General features: G+C 35.3%; 1 protein-coding gene across 2 annotated transcripts in view; it reads right to left on the reverse strand.

The window, feature by feature from the left end:
* Positions 1 to 19059, reverse strand: part of GOLGA5 (golgin A5) — a 37062-nt gene that overhangs the window by 5974 nt on the left and 12029 nt on the right. For both annotated transcript variants that reach the window (XM_037832025.1, XM_037832024.1), the window contains exons 4-9: positions 18767 to 18986; positions 18180 to 18303; positions 15543 to 15746; positions 11251 to 11421; positions 8589 to 8717; positions 1625 to 1723 (exon numbers count right to left, since the gene is read on the reverse strand). In XM_037832025.1, the coding sequence (XP_037687953.1) occupies positions 1625 to 1723; positions 8589 to 8717; positions 11251 to 11421; positions 15543 to 15746; positions 18180 to 18303; positions 18767 to 18986 (947 nt within the window). The remainder of the gene's footprint in view (positions 1 to 1624; positions 1724 to 8588; positions 8718 to 11250; positions 11422 to 15542; positions 15747 to 18179; positions 18304 to 18766; positions 18987 to 19059) is intronic.

Here is a 19059-nt window from a genome sequence, read left to right on the forward strand (position 1 = left end):
TTATTACATAAAATGAAAGTCATACAACCTAGAAACCACATTACTACATTCTCACAGGTAAATTGTGAGAATAATTTATTTCATTATGACTTTTCAAAAGTCTACAATGAATTCTGTTTACAGGTGTGGGTCCCACCGCCGCCCCAAACTGTGGGCCAAAACCTGTTAATGATGGGTTATGAAATCAGTTTAGTGGGTTGCAATCGGAATTCTAAAAAATGTAACAGAATAGAATTGGATGCATCAGATTGTATAACACATAGCATGTGCATTATTTTGTGAAACTTCTGTTTTGGTTTTACTGGTGTGAGTATCATGTGAGTATCAGTGCATGATGTAAACTGAGTTTCATACTATGGCATCCTGGTCAGAAAATGTGAAAGCCCTGGTCTACAGGACACAGTTCAAACTTCTCAGCCTGGATTCCAAATCCTCCATAATTCAACAGTGAGGTGTAGTGCAAAGAACAGTTTTAGGTTTTCATCTCTGCTCTATAATTTACTAGCTATCTGACTTTAGACAAATTGCTACAATTCCTGAATCTGTCATCTTATCTGTAAATGAGGATAACAATACCTGTTGCATATGGTATTTAAAGAAATTAAATAAGTTTCCCTAGTAAGGTCTGGCTGAAGTTGGTATTCCAAACCTTCATTCCATCTTCTATTTGATCGTGTTTTTCACCATTTCCCTCTACTCCCACGCAGCCTCTGTTCTGCTGTTCATATTCTCTATCGGGAAAACTCTTTCCCTTCTCTTATCAATTCTACCTGACATTCAAAGCCTCCTCTTTGAATCCCTCTCCAACCACTCTAGCCTGTGATGTCCTTGGTCTTGGCATGTATCAATTACTCTGGCAACATTATTTTATGTGTCAATTATTTCTTCTCATGTAACTGTAAGTCTGCTTGAGGGCAGGAATCACTGTCCGAATCAATAGTTATGAAAAGAGTATGAGCTTAAGATATTGATCAAAATCTGCTAGCAAGTCACATTATATTTGGTAGCATTTCACAAATATAGACAAGGGAAGTGAACACTCAGATCAGTTAGCTATGACCTGTTCCCAACTCTTACGAAGAATTAATAGAACTCAATATAAATCATTTAAATGATTAATGAGTCAATTATTTGCTGGTTCAATCATCTGAGTATGAGGGAGGAAAGAACAATGTACAATTACAGGGTAAGTAAATGCACAATTCTATCAGTTAACTGTGTTTCAGTAAACACAGGTGGTAGGCACGTCTATCATTTTCTGTAATCTTCTGTATGTTTCACATTTCACGGTTTAAAAAAGATCTTCTTGACATTTTTGAAAGACCTATCAATTGTTGCTAGGAAGATTTATCATTGGATTTTTCTTAGGAAACACAATTATGAAGCTGGCAATAGGAATGACCATTACTGAAGTCATAACCTAAAACAATTAGGGAGGAACTCACATCTATTTGGTTTACTTTGGCTATAAGACACTTATAAAAGAAGCAAGCCAGAGAACATAGCAAATGCAGTCTCAAACGGCATTAGATGAACTCAATTCCAGGTTGAAAGTAAGTTATTTCACTACTGCAACAACAGAACTCAAAGTAGCTTTTACTGAGTTGTGAATGCTGATTCATACCTGATTCCTGAGTTTTTGAATTTCTTCTTCTCGATCTTTAATTCTGCTTTGCAATGTGTTCTTTGTTCGATACAGGTCTTCTTCTATATAATGGCATTCCTACAAAGTGAGGCAAATAAACAAAAGCTAAAATCAGCATTCCCTATCCCATCCCTAGCACATGAAACAGTGCTTGGCACATGACAGGCACTCAATCAATATTTGCCGAGTATATATTGAATGGACCTAATAAAAAGTTATCATCCAGTATGATGATGTAAACACAGGCCCATAAATAATTTTTAAGAGGATAAGTCATCAGAAAACAAAGAAATATATTATTTTGATTTTGCAGCAATGAAGAAGAATGGGTCATCTCTCCAAGAATTTCAGGTACAACAACAAACTGGAGAAAATATTTAAAACATATATGATAAAGACTGATATTCTTAGCAATAGAATGTTCATAAAAACAGACTTTTTAGAAAATAAACTATAAGCTCCATTAGAAATATGGGCAAAGTGTATGAGAAAATAAAAACATTAAGAATTCAGTATGATGGTAGGATACAAAATAACATATGAAAATAAACAGCTTTATCTAAAAGCAATAACCAGTTAGAATAAAGGAAGAAAGACCCCAATGTTCAATAGCAACAAAAAAGGGAAAAAACTTCACAGTAAATGTGAAAGACTTATAAAAAAAATACTTACAAATATCTCTAAAGAGTACAAAGTGATACCTGAACACATCGAAAGCCACACCATGTTCTTGGACAGGAAGACAACATCATAAAGATGTCAGTTCTTCTCAAGTTAATTTATAAATTTGGCATGAATTCAATAAAAACAAAATCTTTCTTTTTTAAACTAGATAAAGTGATTCTAGAGTTCATACAGAAAACTGCACTAAAGACCAGACAGGATAACTCTGAAAAGGCTGAAAAGGGGAACTAGCCATAAGAGCTATTAAAACACTTTATAATATATCTAATATTATGCATAATACTATAATCTCAATAATTAAAAACAATTTTATACTGGTGCATAAATGGACAAACTGATCAATGGAAGAGAACAGAAGTCCAGAAACAGATCTAGATACCTTGAGAATTCAGGACACAATAAAAATGGTTCCTCAAATCAATAAAGAAAAGATAAACTATTCAAAAAATGGTAATGGAACAATTAGGTGGCCATACGAAAGAAACTAAAGTTGGAGCCATACCTCACCCCACACACCAAAATAAATTCCTAATACTTCAAAGATCCATATGCAAAAATAAAACCATAAAAGTACTAGAAGAAATCTATACTGGTGAACATCTTTATAATTTCAGAAAGGGGTCACTTTTCTAATCATAATTAAAAATCCAGAAGCCTTAACAGAAAGAATGATAAGGTTGAGTACATAAAACTCAAACTTCTGCAGGTCAAGAAAACAAAATAAAAGACCTAAGCCAACTAAAAGACAAAGGACAAACTGGGAAAAATTATTCACAAGTCATATCATAGATAAAAAGGCTAATTTCCCTCATATACGTGATCTTATAAACTGATTTTTAAAAAGATCAATAACAAAACAATGGAAAAAAATGAACCAAGTTCATAAACAGTTTTCAGAAAAGGAAATACAGATGACTCTTAAATACTAAGAAAAGCTACTCAGCCTTACTCATAGCCTTACTCATAGAAAGTTTAAATTACCCTGAGATATCATTTTTCACGTAGCAGATTGGCAAAAATCCAAAATTCTGATAACAAACTTCCTTTTCCCACTGCTGTTGGGAAACAGTTATTCTCGTATTTGATGGTGGGATTATAAATTGGTACAAACCTCAGGGAGAGCAATTTAGCAAAATTTTTTTAAATCAAAAATACAATGTACCCTTTTTCCCAGCAATATTATGCCTAGTAACAAACAAGAAAAATGGTTCAATCTCACTAACAATCAAAGTAATGTAAATTAAACAATGAGTCATCCTTATAACGTATTAATGAAACAAATACATTTTAATGATATCTAATGTTGACAAGGATGCAGAGAGACAGGAATTTATCATCATATATAAGTAGATAAAAACTCTTCTGAAAGCAATTGGGCAAAATATAGTAAGAGCCTTAACAAAGATTTATTGCAAAATATATTAAAAGCCATAAGAAAGATTTATAGCCTTTGATCCAGTAAGTCCCTTCCTAGAAATCTTATCTAAGAAAACAAAGATGTTCATTCCAGAATAGTAAGAGCAAAAATTTTAGAAAACAACAAATAGAATTGTTCAACAATAGGGACATATCTAAAGAAATTACACATCCCTGTTGTGGAGTATAATGTGGCCATTAAAACTGTGCACTGATGATATGTGACATTTAATTATTTTAAAAATGAAAATGGGAGAAGCAATTTTGCTTATAAAATTTATATATAAGCATAAAAAAGACAAGGAAAAATTTTATCAAATTTTGATAAAACACTAAGTGGTAGGGAATATGTTTCTGAGCGAAACAATTCAATAAATTATTTTATGGTAAGAAAAAAAACAATCAACTGGCAATGAATTCAGGCTATGATCTCCTAATTTTTCTTTCTTACACTATCTACCAGGCAATACCATTTTTAAAAATCAGTTTTGAGGTAAATTTACATACAATAAAATCCAATTTAAGTATACAATTAAATGAGTTCTGATAATTGTGTAATCACTATCACAATCATGATATAGAATATTTCTATCACCTCAGAAAGTTTCCTCATGCCCTTCTGTGGGTGCCTAGCTGGCCACTGACAACCACTGATCTGCTCTCTATCACTAGAGTTTTGCCTTTTCTGGATTTTCAAATAAATGTAATCATACAATATGTTGTCTTTTGTGTCTGCCTTTCACTTAGCATAATGTTTTTGAGATTCCCCATGTTATACAGTATATCAACGCTACAAAAATATACTACAAAAAAAGTTCACTCCTGTGCTGGTTTGAATCTATGACGCCCCCCCAAGAGCCATGTTCTTTAATGCAGTCTTGTGGGGACAGACTTATCAGTCTTTTGATTAGGGTGGAACCTTTTGATTGAGTGTTTCCATGAAGATGTGACTCACCCAATTATGGGTGAGGCCTCTGATTAAATTCTTTCCATGGAGATGTGACACCACCCCTTGCCATCCAGTGATTAGTTCACTGGGGTACTTTAAGAGAGCTCATGGAGAGAAGTGCAGAGAGGCATTTTAGAGAGAAGCTAAGATACGTAATCCAGAGTTTGCCCCAGGAGAAGCTAAGAGCAGACGCAGATGCTTGGAGATGCTGGGAGATGCAGACAGAAGGACTTCTGGAGATGCTAAGCTAAGAGATGAAGCCCAGAGTTTGCCCTTAAGAAGCTAAGAGTGGACTCCCTGACATTTAAAGAGAAACACTCCAGGAGAACCAAGCAGAGAGCTGAGAGAAGCTAAGGGAGACAAACCCAGAGACATTTTGGAGAAAGTCATTTTGAAACCAGAACCTGGGAGCAAAGGATGAGCAGATACCAGCCATATGCCTTCCCAGATGACAGAGGCGCTCCGGATGCAAACTGCCTTTCTTTAGTGATGGTATCCTTTTGTTGATGCCTTAGTTTGGACACTTTCATGGCCTTAGAACTGTAAATCTGTAACCTAATAAATCCCCTTTATAAAAGCCAATCCATTTCCGGTATTTTGCATACTGGCCGCTTTAGCAAACCAGAACAACTCCTTTTTTATTGCTAAATAACAATTTCATTGCATGGATATATAACAATTCACCTGTGACATACATTTAGGTTCTTTCCAATTTTTGGCTTTTATAAATGAAGCTACTATCCAAACACAAGTCTTGATATAGACATTACTTTCATTATTCTTGGGTAAATATGTAGGTGTAGTATCATTGGATTATATAGTAAGCATATGCCTAATTAAAAAACAAACTGCCAAACTCTTTTCTAAAATGGCCGTATCACTTCGCATTCTCACCAGCAACCTATGAGAGAGGGTTCCAGGTCTTCCACATCCTTGCCAACACTTGGTATTGTCAATTGTGCAATTGCAGCTATACTAATGGATATGTAGTGGTAACTCATTGTATTACCCTAATGATTTATGATACTGAGCAGCTTTTCATGTGCTATCTGTATCAGGTAATATTTTGTAGTATGTGTGTTGTTCGATCACCCACAAAAGAGAACAAAAAAACACCTCCAGATATTCTAACTGTACCAAGTGCACTGTAAGTTTGTACAATTAATATATGGATATTCTGTATTAGTATTAATAATACTCACAGATACTACGAGCCAGATTCAGGTCTCAATCTAAGAGCAAAGTATATGCCAATTAAAAAAAATATGCCCAAAGGAAAAAAATAAAAAACAAATTAAAAAAAAAAAAAAGCCCAAGTCACTGAAATACAACATAGCACAAGGAAGAACAAGTAATTAAAGTTAACTAAGTACCTTTAAAAGCATTATGCTTAACTATGCAAAGTAAGTAAATGGAGGTATACGAAGAAGTACAGACAGGTAATATGGAATAAAATTGCTACTGACTACTGTGCTGGTTGGAAGCTGTTATGTACCCCAGAAAAGGCCATGTTCTTTTAATCCATTCCTGTGGGTGCAAAACTATTGTGGGTGTGACCTTTTGGTTAAGTTATTTCAATTGAAATGTAACCCAGCCCATTCAAGGTAGGTCTTAATCCTGTTTTTTTTTTTTTTTTGGAGTCCTTTATGAGGATAAAGGACAGAGAAAAAGCCCAGAGAGCTCAGAGAGAAACACCCAGAGAAGTGTGGAGAAAGCTGAGAGAGGAAAGCCCCAGAGGAGCTAAGAGAAGACACAAAGAGGAAGCCACTGGAACCAGAAGCTGAAAGCAATGAAATCCTGGAGTGAGGGACCAGCAAACGCTGGTCACGTGCCTTCCCATGTGACAGAGGTGTCCCAGATGCCAGCCACCTATCTTCAGAATCCAGGTATCAACTTGCTGATGCCTTAACTGGGACATTTTCATGACCTAAGAACTATAAATTGTAAGTTAATAAATCCCAATTGTACTAGCAAATCCATTTCTGGTATATTGCATTCCAGCAGCTTTAGCAATACCAAAACAACTTTAGACATTTTTAGTTCAACTTGCTCATTTTACGGATGAAACCACTAAGATAAGTGGGGAGAAAAATAGAAAGGTAATCAGGGTAGGAGAATCACAATTTACAATAAGGTTTAATAACCATTTGACTGATTTCTTTCAAGCTCTAGACAAGCACAAATTTTAAGGCTGAAATTACATAAATTAATAAGAACCATTAAAGAACTATTTAATCCCAAAATTAAGTACTTTACTTCTAGAACATGTAATCACCAAATAGATAGTTATAGCTACATTTACTTCCATTTTCCTATACTTAACTCCCATATTTTAAAAAAGGGCACTGGGAAGAGTGTTGGATGTGTTGGATGGTTTGGGGAGGGCCCAGGCATCTGTAATTTTTTAAAATTCTGAGGTGATTGATTCTTCTGGACAGCAGGGTTGAGAACCACTGGGCTCACAGACCAGTTAATGAGTTCCTTCAAAGTTCAGAGAAGAGCACTGAAACGATATACTTAGGGAAAACGTTAAAAATCTGAGTTGTAAATGGGGTTTCTCTGAAAATCCATGTTATCGTGATTAGCTAATGAAGAACCATCCTGTATATTTAAAAAAGTGAGGGGATGGGGAATAAAGGTTGTCCCTGCAGGTTAAAAAAAAAACAAAATCAAGAAACAAAAACAGTTCTATGAAAATAATAGATAATTTGACAGCAAGCATCAGTAGCCCAAAGGACTGTTATACTTTGTGAACTGTATTTACAATTATTACTAAAAACTGTTCAAGCTTAAAAAAACACACAGTTGAAATGTATGTGAATGTAATCATACTAAATACATTATTTTATTTTGGAAAAGAAAAAACATCTGCCATAATAAGATGAAAATTATCTCACTAACCATTAAGAGCATCAAGTTTTTGCCTTTTAATATATGCAAGCTGCTTGAATAAATTAAAATCTAATTTCTGAAAAGACTACCTTGTAACTAAATTATCTAAAATAGCTTACTATTTTTTGAGTTTCTCTCTTCCTATGCAGGAAACAGATTTAAGTACTACTTTCATAATAGAAAAATTTATCTGAGAATAGAACTAGTTTCAGAAATGATAAATCCTAATTTAAAAAATCTTTAAAAAACAATTAAGCAAAGCTGGAAATGTTATGAATAGTGCACTGAAAATTGTAAGAACAGTTTTCTCTTCTGACAAATAAAGAGAATAATGATTTTATTGTGTGGATGAAATAAAATAATGTATACTAAGTGCCTGCAACAATGTAGTTACTCAGTAAATTATAGATGTTATATTAGAAATAGAATCTTATTCTGAAAATGTGGTTATAAAGATGTTTAACTGTGTTAATACTGAAACTATTATATAAATGTGTTAAAGTAAAATAATTTGGCTTGGGGAACAGACAACTGGTAATCAAACAATGAAATGATTTTAAATATGATTTATAATAACATTCAGTAAGCATTTTGTTTCAAACAGAAAGAGTAGCCTAATATGGCACTAATATTGTATTTGTATTCATATTAAATGATATTTTCTGTTATTCCTAGAAAGTACAATGATGTTTCAAAGTTTTCTATACATACATACTTGAGGAGGAAATATTAAAATGTGCACAGGGTAGGTAAAAGAATTCTGGGCTCTGAGACAGAGGCAAGTCATGTTGCCACTTAGTGCCTCTATTTTACACTTATTTAAAAAATGGGGAATGTGGGATAAGATAAGGTGGCGACGGACAAAAATACCCAGTACAGTGCTCTCTACCATTAACATTCTGAGCCCATGCTCTAAAAATGTCAATAAGCTGCTTTTGGGGGAGGTTGTATATGACCACTGGATGAGTCTTCCTTGGTAATCACCAATCTAAAACCCTTTACCTGCTTCTGTCGGTCCAATTCCGCCTCTACCTCTTGTTTTGATGCTTTTTGCCGAGCTATATGGTCTTGTAGATCTTGTAACTGTTCTCTTGCTGATTCTGCTTCACTAACCTGTTGAGCTTCCATATCCTAAAAAGATAAACCTTATATTTGAAAGTTGTAATTAACTGTTCAGGGTCAACATTTACCGAGCAATTGCAAACTGGGCTTGGTTGGCACTGGAGGGAGAGGGATAAAGATGAATGAGATAGTCTCAGCCTATGAGGAACACAGAAACTATCTCCTTCATTATATAACATGACAAACGTTGAGGGAAATGAGCAGGATATTTGCTACAGCATATAAATCATTTGGTTTAATGATGAGTATGAATAGACAGTGGCTCACTGGGAGATTATGTCTCTAATCAAAAGCTAACAACTTCTAAGAGAGCAGAATTACAACACAAAAAAAGACCTAATGACAAAAGTCACTGCATTAATCCCCTGAAACTGTAGGTTATAATTAGCTATCCTGTGTGTACCAATAATCAATATACAGTAAGAATATAAACTTTCTCTCATATTACCTTAGGTTAGCACATTATCTTCTCTTAAGATTTATTACTTGTTTTCACATCTTCCCATACTCCTTGCTCTTACTTCTTCACTTTGGTGTCACAACTTTCACTTACTCAAAGTTGAAAACCACCCTCAGGATTTCTTATGAAATCTTTTGCTTATTTTTTATTTTTTTTTATTTTTTACTTTTGTTTTTTGTTTTTTGTTCCTGTGAAATCTTAATTCAGTGGGCAGGAACGCAGCTCAAAGTCCTGTATTTCCCCATATAGACTAAGCCAGAGTCCACTCACATAATACTACATGAGTTTAAAATCGGTGTCATAATTTGCCGTTTTTACCTTTTGTACATTCTGTTCTACATTCATTTCCATGAACTCTGGCACTTCACATACTGTTTGAAAGAAATGACAGATTACCAATACTCCCAGACAATCACAATGTACTCCTCTAAATTCACATGATTTTTTGGATTTCGATGAAAACAGCGAGAAGTATAACTATTTTACCTTATCTTTGACTTCTGGCGTTAGTATCAGGTAGATTAATCTTTGTCATCAATTTGACTAACTTAGGTAAATTTTTGAGAGGCAGACAGTATGCTCAGTGGTTAAGAATGCAAGTTTTGCATCAGACAGACTCGGGTTCTAATCCTGGCTCTGCCACTCTACTAGCTTTGTGGCAAGTTACTTTCCTGCTCCATTTTATATTTCCTCAATTGTAAAAATGAGAATAATATCATCTACCTCACAGGGTTTTAAGGAACAAATGTAAGGATATATGTTAAATGCTTAATTTACTAATGCTTAGTAAATGACAGCCGCTATTATTATGAACAATTCTATTTTGCTTGATCCAATACTTTTATTACAGATTTCATATACTTAAGCAGGGGTAGGAAAATGGGTCAGTGTCATCAATGATGTTGAGGTAGAATGAGATATTAAATAAAACAAAAGCATCATGTTTTTCACAGTCTCACCCAAAAGACATGGGAATGGATATCAATAAGTTTAGCATCTATTAAATCTCCAAGTTCACGGGATCAAATTCTTTGGAACTGAAAATTATTCATTAAAAAAAAATTCTGAATTTAAAGAATAGTAAGGAAAGAAAACTCCAAATAACAGCAACTACTCTTTTCTATGTTGGGAATAATGAATGCTAGATCCTTTACATATACTATCCCTTATTGCCAACAGAGCCTTATTTATGTGTATTTTACAGACGAGAAAACTAAGGCTCAGCAAGATGAAGTGCCTTACACCAGGTTACACATCTATTATGTGCCCAAATGTGAGATCTATATCCAGACCTGTATGATATTAAACCCTATGCTCTAGATTAGATATCCTACTCTCACAACTTCCACATTTTCTTTTGCAATTCACATAGGTCCTACAATCAACAATTTGCTGAGTTAATGCATGGGTAAATATTCCTCACAAAAATATTTTTTTTAAAAATATTTTTTTAAAAGAGAAGGCTCAAATACTGTACTTTATCTTCTCTCATCCTCAGAGACTCTTACGAGATGTATGTCAAAGACACCATTTTTAAGCTTAAATAAATGCCTAATACTTTTAGATTAAACACAGCAATTACACATAAATTATAAACTATAAGATTATCCATGAAACTATAAAAGACCATCCCTGAGCCCATTCTATTACCAGAGAACATTCCAGTTTTACATACAAGACCAAATATAATTTGTTTTTAACCACTAGAATGTAAGATCCATATATATGAAGGTTTTGTCTGGTTCTGTTTTATCTCTGCACCTAGAAGCCTGGCAGATAGATAGATAGATAGACAGACAGACAGATAGGTAGGTAGATAGCAAGCACTCTGTAAGTGAAGTATTTGCTGAGTGAATAAATCAGGTTACCTATATTTCTTATTCCCAGAGTTTATAGCCAATCAATGGACAAGAACTCTATTGCTTGGGATTCTCTTCCATATGAGAACTAATATTACACCAGGAGGTTTCACACGTTATTTCATTAGTACCTTCTTAAGAGGCACAAAATGCATTACCTTTTAAACTGTTAATAGCGGGGGTTAAACGGATGCCTGTGAAGCTGAACCACAATGAATCTTACCTGTAATTCAGATCTCAGCTGATGTATCTGGCCCATCAGCTTCTGTATTTCCTCCCTTTGCAGTTCCTTCTCGTGCCGAAGCTCTTCTAGCTCCATGCTATTAGCAGTACTGCTATCTAGACCTTCAAAACCAGATCCTTCTTTTAAGCTATTAATCAATTTTTCTTTCGACTATTATAAAAAGAGAAATATGTTTAAGGAAAGCAGAGATTAGCTTACATGCTGGATATCTTCTACTAAATAGAAACTAGACAGCCATGGAAACATTCCATTTATATTCTCCTTCAAAAGAGGTTCATGGGTGGTTAAGTCCAAGGACAGAGCCTGCTGTCCTTGGATTTTAGGTCCCAGGATTCACGGTATAGTTGAAAATTTTTTATTCACAAGTTTTTTCTCATGCTTTCTTAAAAAAAGTATTTTTTTCCAATCACATTCCACTCAACAAATATTTATGGAACACCTATAACGAATGGATTTAGTACTACGCCAAATGTTCCATGCAATAAAGATAATTTCTCTCCCTGCTGGAAGGTACCCTCTGCCTTACAAACTAAAACAGAAGTTACAGATATCCAGGAGAAGGAAGTAAACACAAGCTGAGAGATATGGTCTGATTATCTGCACAGTTCTGAGGAGTTTCCACTTCTGGGGAAGAGAAGGCTTCACTTGAGAGACAGTATTCATGCGGGCCTTGAGAAACGTCTAAGATTTTAAAAGATGTAGAGAAAGCAGAGGGCAAAGCATAAAAATGTAAAAGCCCAAAGGGCCTTTAAGTAAGTGCTGAGTGACATGGCTCAGACAGCATTTTAGAAGCAAACCGTAGGGCTTCAGATGCCTGCTTAAAATGTGTAATTTTGTTTGGTAGGCTAAAACAAGCACCAAAAAGCAGAGAGGGGAGTGATATAACCATAGATGCATTAATCTGGCAGTGATATAAAGCAGAGGTTGGCATGGGCCATTTCTGCCCCCAGCCTGTTTTTGTGAGGCCCAAAGCACTAAGAATGGCTTTTATGTTTCAAAGGATTGTAAAAACAAAACAAAACAAAACAAACAAAAAATGAAGAATATGTGACAAAGCCTAAAATATTTACTATCTGGACCTTTAAAGAAAATGCTTGCCAACTCCTGGCATATAAGAATGAGTTGGAAGAGATCTGACATGGAAAGACCAGTTTAAAGACTGCTGTAATTCTAGACCAGTATAATGAGGACCATCAGCTCTTTGACCTCAGAATATAAATTTTTTAAAGTCACTCTCCTCCATCAAAAATAACTTTTCACTTTCCAGGTAGCATTATGGGTGATTCTGATTTTCTTCAAATTTTTCTGTATTTTTCGAATTTTCTACAATAAACCTGATCACTTATATAATTTTAAGTTTTTTAAAAACTCAAAGAAGCAAAATTCTCCCAGCCCCACAACCCTGTCAAGCTGTCACTGTCTTCATAGCTTCATCTCCTGATTCAGCCTGGAACTGGTCCTTCTGTGAGGTCCCCAGGGATGTTCTAGTTGCCAAATCCAAGAACTCTGTTCAGACCTCATCGCATTAGAGCTCCGTATTATACCTGACTCTTCCTGCTGAGCTTCCCTGAAAGGTATCATTCTCTCCTGGGTCTCCTCCAACCTCTGACCACCTCCTTCTTGTGCCTTTCTTTTGAAAGTTATTTTCCTTTGTCGAGTTTAAGATGCTGAGCTTTAAGACTGTGTTCTTAGACCTCAGCCTTCCTCCCTCTCAGGCTACATACCACTCTTGGGTAATTTTACCTATACTGCAATTTACATGACTAATGCCCAGGCCTGTCTGCTGAGCTTCAGGCCTCTATTTCTAATTGCCTGCCTGACACCTTCACCTCAGTGTCACGCCAATTTTGCAAACTCACTGTAATTTGTCATAATCTCCCTCAACCCTAACTTGTTTTCCTTTTACTGTGCAGGGGAACATTATCCATACACACTCAAATGAGAACCCCGGGAATCATCCTAGATTCTATTTGCCTTTTCCCCCTCCCTCCAATTAAATCCTCAAATCTCATATATTCTTACCTTCTACATATCTCTTACCTATTCCCTTTTTGTCATCCTCTCTGTACAGCCTTAGATCAGGCTCTTATTATTTCTTACCATTATTTCTTACAATTTCCTCTTTACCAACTACATGCTTTTAATCTGACTATCCTATCTCATCCCTTCGATTCATTCAACAAAAATTTGTCAAGTACCTACTATGAGCTAGGCACTGTACTGAGGATAAAATAATAAACAAGACAAAGGTCTAACTCTCTTCCAACCTCCCCATTGCTGCCACAGTTCTTACATTCAAATCTGATCATGCCACTCAACTTCTTTACCCCCACTCCCATCACCTATAGGAGAAAATCAAAACTCTTAGATGGTATACAAAGTCCATTATGATCTGGCTTCTGCCTGGCATTGAGTTTTATCTCCCACCTCTTAATCTCTGACAGTTTCTGATCCAGCAATATAGAACCACTGCAGTCTCTCAAACATGCCATGTTCTCTCAGGCCCCCTTGCTCTGGCATAGGCTGCTCCATCAGGCTGTGCTATCTGAAGTTTCTCCCCTACCATGAGGTCTTCCCACAAACCCTTCAAGTTTCTTTTTATAAAATATCTCCTCAGTGCAGTGATCTCTACCCCAGGTAGATTTTAAACACTTCCTCTCTTAAGCTCCCACTGCACTGCATCCATCAATAGTTTCACTGTATCACTGATCTCAATGCTTTCCCACTAAACCGAATGCTCCCTGCAGCAAGAGGGCATGTCCCTTAAGCTTTGTATCCTTGGCACTATCATGGTGCCTAATGAAAAGTTAGATGTTCATAAAAAACATAAAAAAATTAGAAGGGTGTGGGGAGATGGAGATACTTCATGGAGGTGGAGTCAAAAAAGTGTTCACAGCCAAAAGGAAATAGGAACAAACAGAAAAGGTGGAGTTGAGAATGACACTGAGCTTTCAAGCTATATTCCTGGAAGACAGCAATATTTACTGAAAATGGAAAAAAAAGAAAAAAAAGGAGAAGCTGGTTTAGGGACTGAGAACATCCCATGTAAAAAGGCAAAGAAAGCAGTCAGAAACTGGGGTCATTCACACGGAGGCAAAAGATAGAAGCAGAGCGATATGAAAATGCAAAGTAAGACAAGACAGAATAGTAAAAGAGGCTAGGACAGAACTCGAGAGGACTCCTGCTCTTTGGATACTGGTAAGAGGGCCCAGAAGAGACGGAAAGAGCCATTAGGTACAAAGAAGAGCCAAGGCAGTGCAAGCGGCATAGAAGATACGAGAGGAAAAAGGCTCAGGAAGGTGGGACGGTTAGTAGTGTCAAATGCTCCACCAAAACCAAGGAAGATGGAAACTAAGAAAAGAACAGAGAATATATATTGAGGCCATTAAAGATTTTTGAAAAGACAATTCAGAAGTTAAAGGAGGGAAAGATTATATCAAGGAGTTAAAATTAATGAATTCTAAAGAAGTGAAGGCAGCACAGATACCACAATTCTGACAACCTAACACTGATAGAAAGGAGAGGGACCAGGGCAATGGTTCAAAGTGGTCAAAACGCCAAGAGGATTGTTTTTTCTTAGGTAGGAATTCCAAGATCTAGTCTTCATTCTCCCACTAATTAAACATGTGCTCTCAAGTAAGTGGAGCAAGGTAACAGCCAGAAGAAGGCAGCAGAGAGGGAAAGATAGGAGATACCTAGGAAGAAAGGGGGTAGACCTATGGAGAGAGGGCTTAAAGTAGGTAGCAGGAGATGGAATCAATATTCAGGCGGAAAAACTGCTAAAAAAAAAAAATGGACATATTTTCCCTCTGATATGAGACAAAGAAAACAGAAGTTGAAAACTACATTAGATGACTGCAGTCTTTTTTAGTAAAGTAGAAGGAAAGGTCACCTTAGATCTCAGTGAGGGAGTAAAACAGCTGGGTGAGGCCTAGACCAGCTGCTTCAAAAGATTTGTTAGAGAATCAAAAGTATGAATATAAAACAACTGCTTAACAACTGACATTAATAGTATTACAGTGATCAAGGTGATAGGTTGAGAGCCTGAGGCAGATAGTGGCAGAATGAATGAGTTAAAAAAAAAAAAAAAAAAATGGCAGGAACGAGACATTTTATCCTTTTTTTACAAAAGTTTTAAGTAGAGCAAGGTACCTGAAGTGAGCCAACCCAGCCAAATATGACATCATTTCAGAATATCTACATAGTGGCTCAAAGTGTCTCTCAATTAACTGGTACATTTTAATATTCAAAAGTGTACATTTCATGCTTACTTGGAGTATTCTAGTAGCTTTTTGTTTGTAATCAATTAATTCCTGCTTAGAGGACTCCAAGTTGGACTTATACATCTTGACTTGCTGCTGTAGCTCATCAACTCTCTTCTTCTCATCTGAGAGTTTTCTTTCTGCCAGAGTAACTGCTTCTGCCAAATTCTGACGTTCCACTTCCATTTTATTAAGGCGTGCAGCAAACTCACTCTAAGATAAAATTTTATAAGCATATTTATATCATTTTGCTTTGAAATATATTTTACAACCATCCACCATTCAGGTATCCTGTGGGAATTATTAGCTCAGCGCAACAACATAATAGTGGAAGGAAAAAATCTTCATTTATTAGCAACTGAAGAATAAGAAATTTAAAGTTGTGGCTCCCAAACATGGCAATGCATCAAAATCAACTGGGAGTTTGATAGAAATACTGCTATCCAAAGCCAAGCTTACTGAATCAGAATGTCCAGGACAAGCTTGGGAATCTGTTTTTTTAAGACATTTCCAAGGCGATTCTAGTCACTTAGATACTAAGTCTAGTCTGATATTAGCTGGTCAATGAATAGTATTTCTATAGAAAACTAAGAAGTCTATTAGAAAACAAATGGAAGAATTAAGTTAACAGCTAGATCTTTTCTAATACAATATTTTCTCCCTTAGTCCAAGTTATCTAATAAACTAGTTCAATGTCATTTTTTTAGCTTAAGAAATGTTTAAACCTAGAAATAAAAATGTATCAAGTTCTGAGAATTATTTTTTTACCTTTATTTCTGAAAGCTCCCATCACTAGAAAACTCAGAAGGTGAGGCAGAAGTCAGAAAGCTTTTACAGGTACACACCAATAACTAAAGCCCACAACCTTCCAGTCTAGTATCAACTCTTGTTTTGGAGAAAAAGAGAAAGAGAACTAACCGTACATACGTTAAAGTCTTTTTTGTTGAGTCGGCCAGTTGGCTAGTTGTTTTAAAGCTACATAAGTGCTTATGGCTATGAAGCCAGGACAATGTTCCCCATAGTACATACCTGTGCTGTCCAATACGGCAGCCTCTAGTCACATGTGGCTACTGAGCATGTGAAATGTATCTAATGCAAATGCAGAACTGAATTTTTAAGTTTATTCATTTTAATTAATTTAAATTTAAAAACTAATAATTCTGTTATTGGACAACTTTTAAAGAATAACAGCTTTATTGAGATACTATTTATATATCATAAATTCACACTTTTAAAGTATGATTTAAGTGGCTTTTAGTATATTCAGAGTTGTACAACCATCAATGCAACTTAATTACAGAACATTTTCATCACCCTAGAAAGCAAGCCCATGTTCATCAGCAGTCACTCTCTGTTCTCCTCTCCCCCAGTCCCTACACCACTACTCTACTTCTGTGTCTATGGATTTGCCTACATTAGACATTTCATATAAGTGAAATGATACAATATGCAACCTTTTATGACTGGCTTCTTTCACTTAAGCACAATGTTTTCAAGGTTTATCCATGTTGTAGCATATATCAGTACTTCATTTCTTTTTATGTCCGAATAATATTCCATTGTATGGATATATCACATTTGTTTATCTATCTATCTATCAGCTGATGGACATTTGGATTATTTCCACTTTTTGGTTGTTATGAATAATGGTACTATGAACATGCATATACAAGAAGCTTTTGTGTAGGCATATGTTTCTACTTCTCTTGGGAATATGCCTAGGAGTACAATTGCTGGGTCATATGGTAACTCCCTGCTAAAATTTTTTGAGGAACTGCCTTTTATCAGAAAACCTTTAAGTATGTTTAGAACAACCTAGATATGCAAAAATGCAGATCATGTTTTCCAAAGAAAATGTAGTAACTGAATTGAGATGTGCTTTAAGTATAAAATACACATATTTCAAAGACTCAATAAGCAAAAAATTAATAATTTTAATATTAAGTGCATGTTGAAAAGATAATACTTTGGATACACTGGATTAAATAAAATATATTAAAATTTTAAAAAAACATTATTTTACTTTTAGGACTGAACTATTTTCACATGTTAAAATGACAGACCTGGGCCAGTGGTTCTCATCCCTGACTGCCCATTAGAATTACTTGTGAATCTTGCGAAAACAAAACAAAAACAAGTCCCAGGCTTTACCCCACACCAATGCAATCAAACTGCCTGCGTCTGGAGGCTGTGCATTGGAAAATATTAAAAGCTCCACAGGTGATTCTAATGTATAGACAAGGTTGAGACTCACTGAACCAGATGCCAAAAGTCATCACAGAGTAAAACTCTAAGTAATATTATGTCCACTTTTCTCATGAAATAAATGAATCAGATTAAACTGGAATCATAAAAGCTTAAATAAAAATAATAAACAAGATGCCCCAAATCAGCATTTAATTAAAATAAAGTGAAAAGATGCATCTTTCTAATGAAAACTATTTTAATTGCATCTCAATATACAAAATTAAATAAATTTAGCAAGGATCAAGCTAACTTTTCAAATATCTGGTTTACGTCACAGAACAGAACATTTTCTGAAATGCACTGCAGAGTTTTAATAAGGAATGAATGTGTTATGAAACAGCATAAAGATATCCCTCCTTGTCCAGACAACAAAAGAACGATGTTTTCCCCCATTCTGACCTGCATTTGTTTATAGCTCTCTTGTTCTCTCTTCAGATTGGTTTCTGCCTCGTGTAGTCGCTCCTGAAGAGCTTGCAGAGCTTGATTCTGTAGGCTACTTCCTTCACTATGATCCTGCATTATTCTAAAAGAAAACACATCACTTGAAATCACTCATTTCCACAGCGTAAAGGTACAAGTGATAAGGCAGAATAGTTTTTAAAGCAAAGGCTTATTAGTCACAAAAAAGATGGTTTGACTAAAACGTTCTTGCCGCAATCATTTTCCTTTGTGATGGGACATGATCTATATTTTTAGACATCTGAATAAGCACATACCATGTCTTGTTATATGTTGAGAGACACGAGGTTCTTCAAATGTTATATTTAAATTCAGAATTTACTAACAATGGATGTGAAGGTTCAAACAATAAATCCATTTTTAATTACACACATTTCTAACATTACCAAAAGATAAAATTGCCCTCTTATAGATTTCCAAAAGCTAATTTTTCAAAAAGTGAAATATACTACAATTTTTCCCATTACTTGTATTAGAAAGAGAAAATCATTCTAGCTCATTTTTTCAATATTAATGGAATTAGCTACCGTGATTTTTCATTCTGTAAGGCTTCTAATGCTTCTGTGCGTGTATTCAGTAGCTGATCAGCTTCTTGTAATCTCACTTTCAGTACAGCTAGCTGGGAATCCTTGGCAGCCATTGCTTCAGTCAGGTCATCTACTTGGGCTCGAAGCTCCCGAGTTATTCGATCACTCTTTGAATGGTCAACATTCCACTTTTCAACTCTTTCTCTTGCTTTGTTTAATTCTGCAAAAAATAAAAATTTTCTATACAAGCAAAACCAAACACATCTTTCCTGGAACACAGACAGAGTCTCCTT

Source organism: Choloepus didactylus, chromosome 4 (assembly GCF_015220235.1).
Source record: "Choloepus didactylus isolate mChoDid1 chromosome 4, mChoDid1.pri, whole genome shotgun sequence".
In the NCBI taxonomy this organism is placed as follows: domain Eukaryota; kingdom Metazoa; phylum Chordata; class Mammalia; order Pilosa; family Megalonychidae; genus Choloepus; species Choloepus didactylus.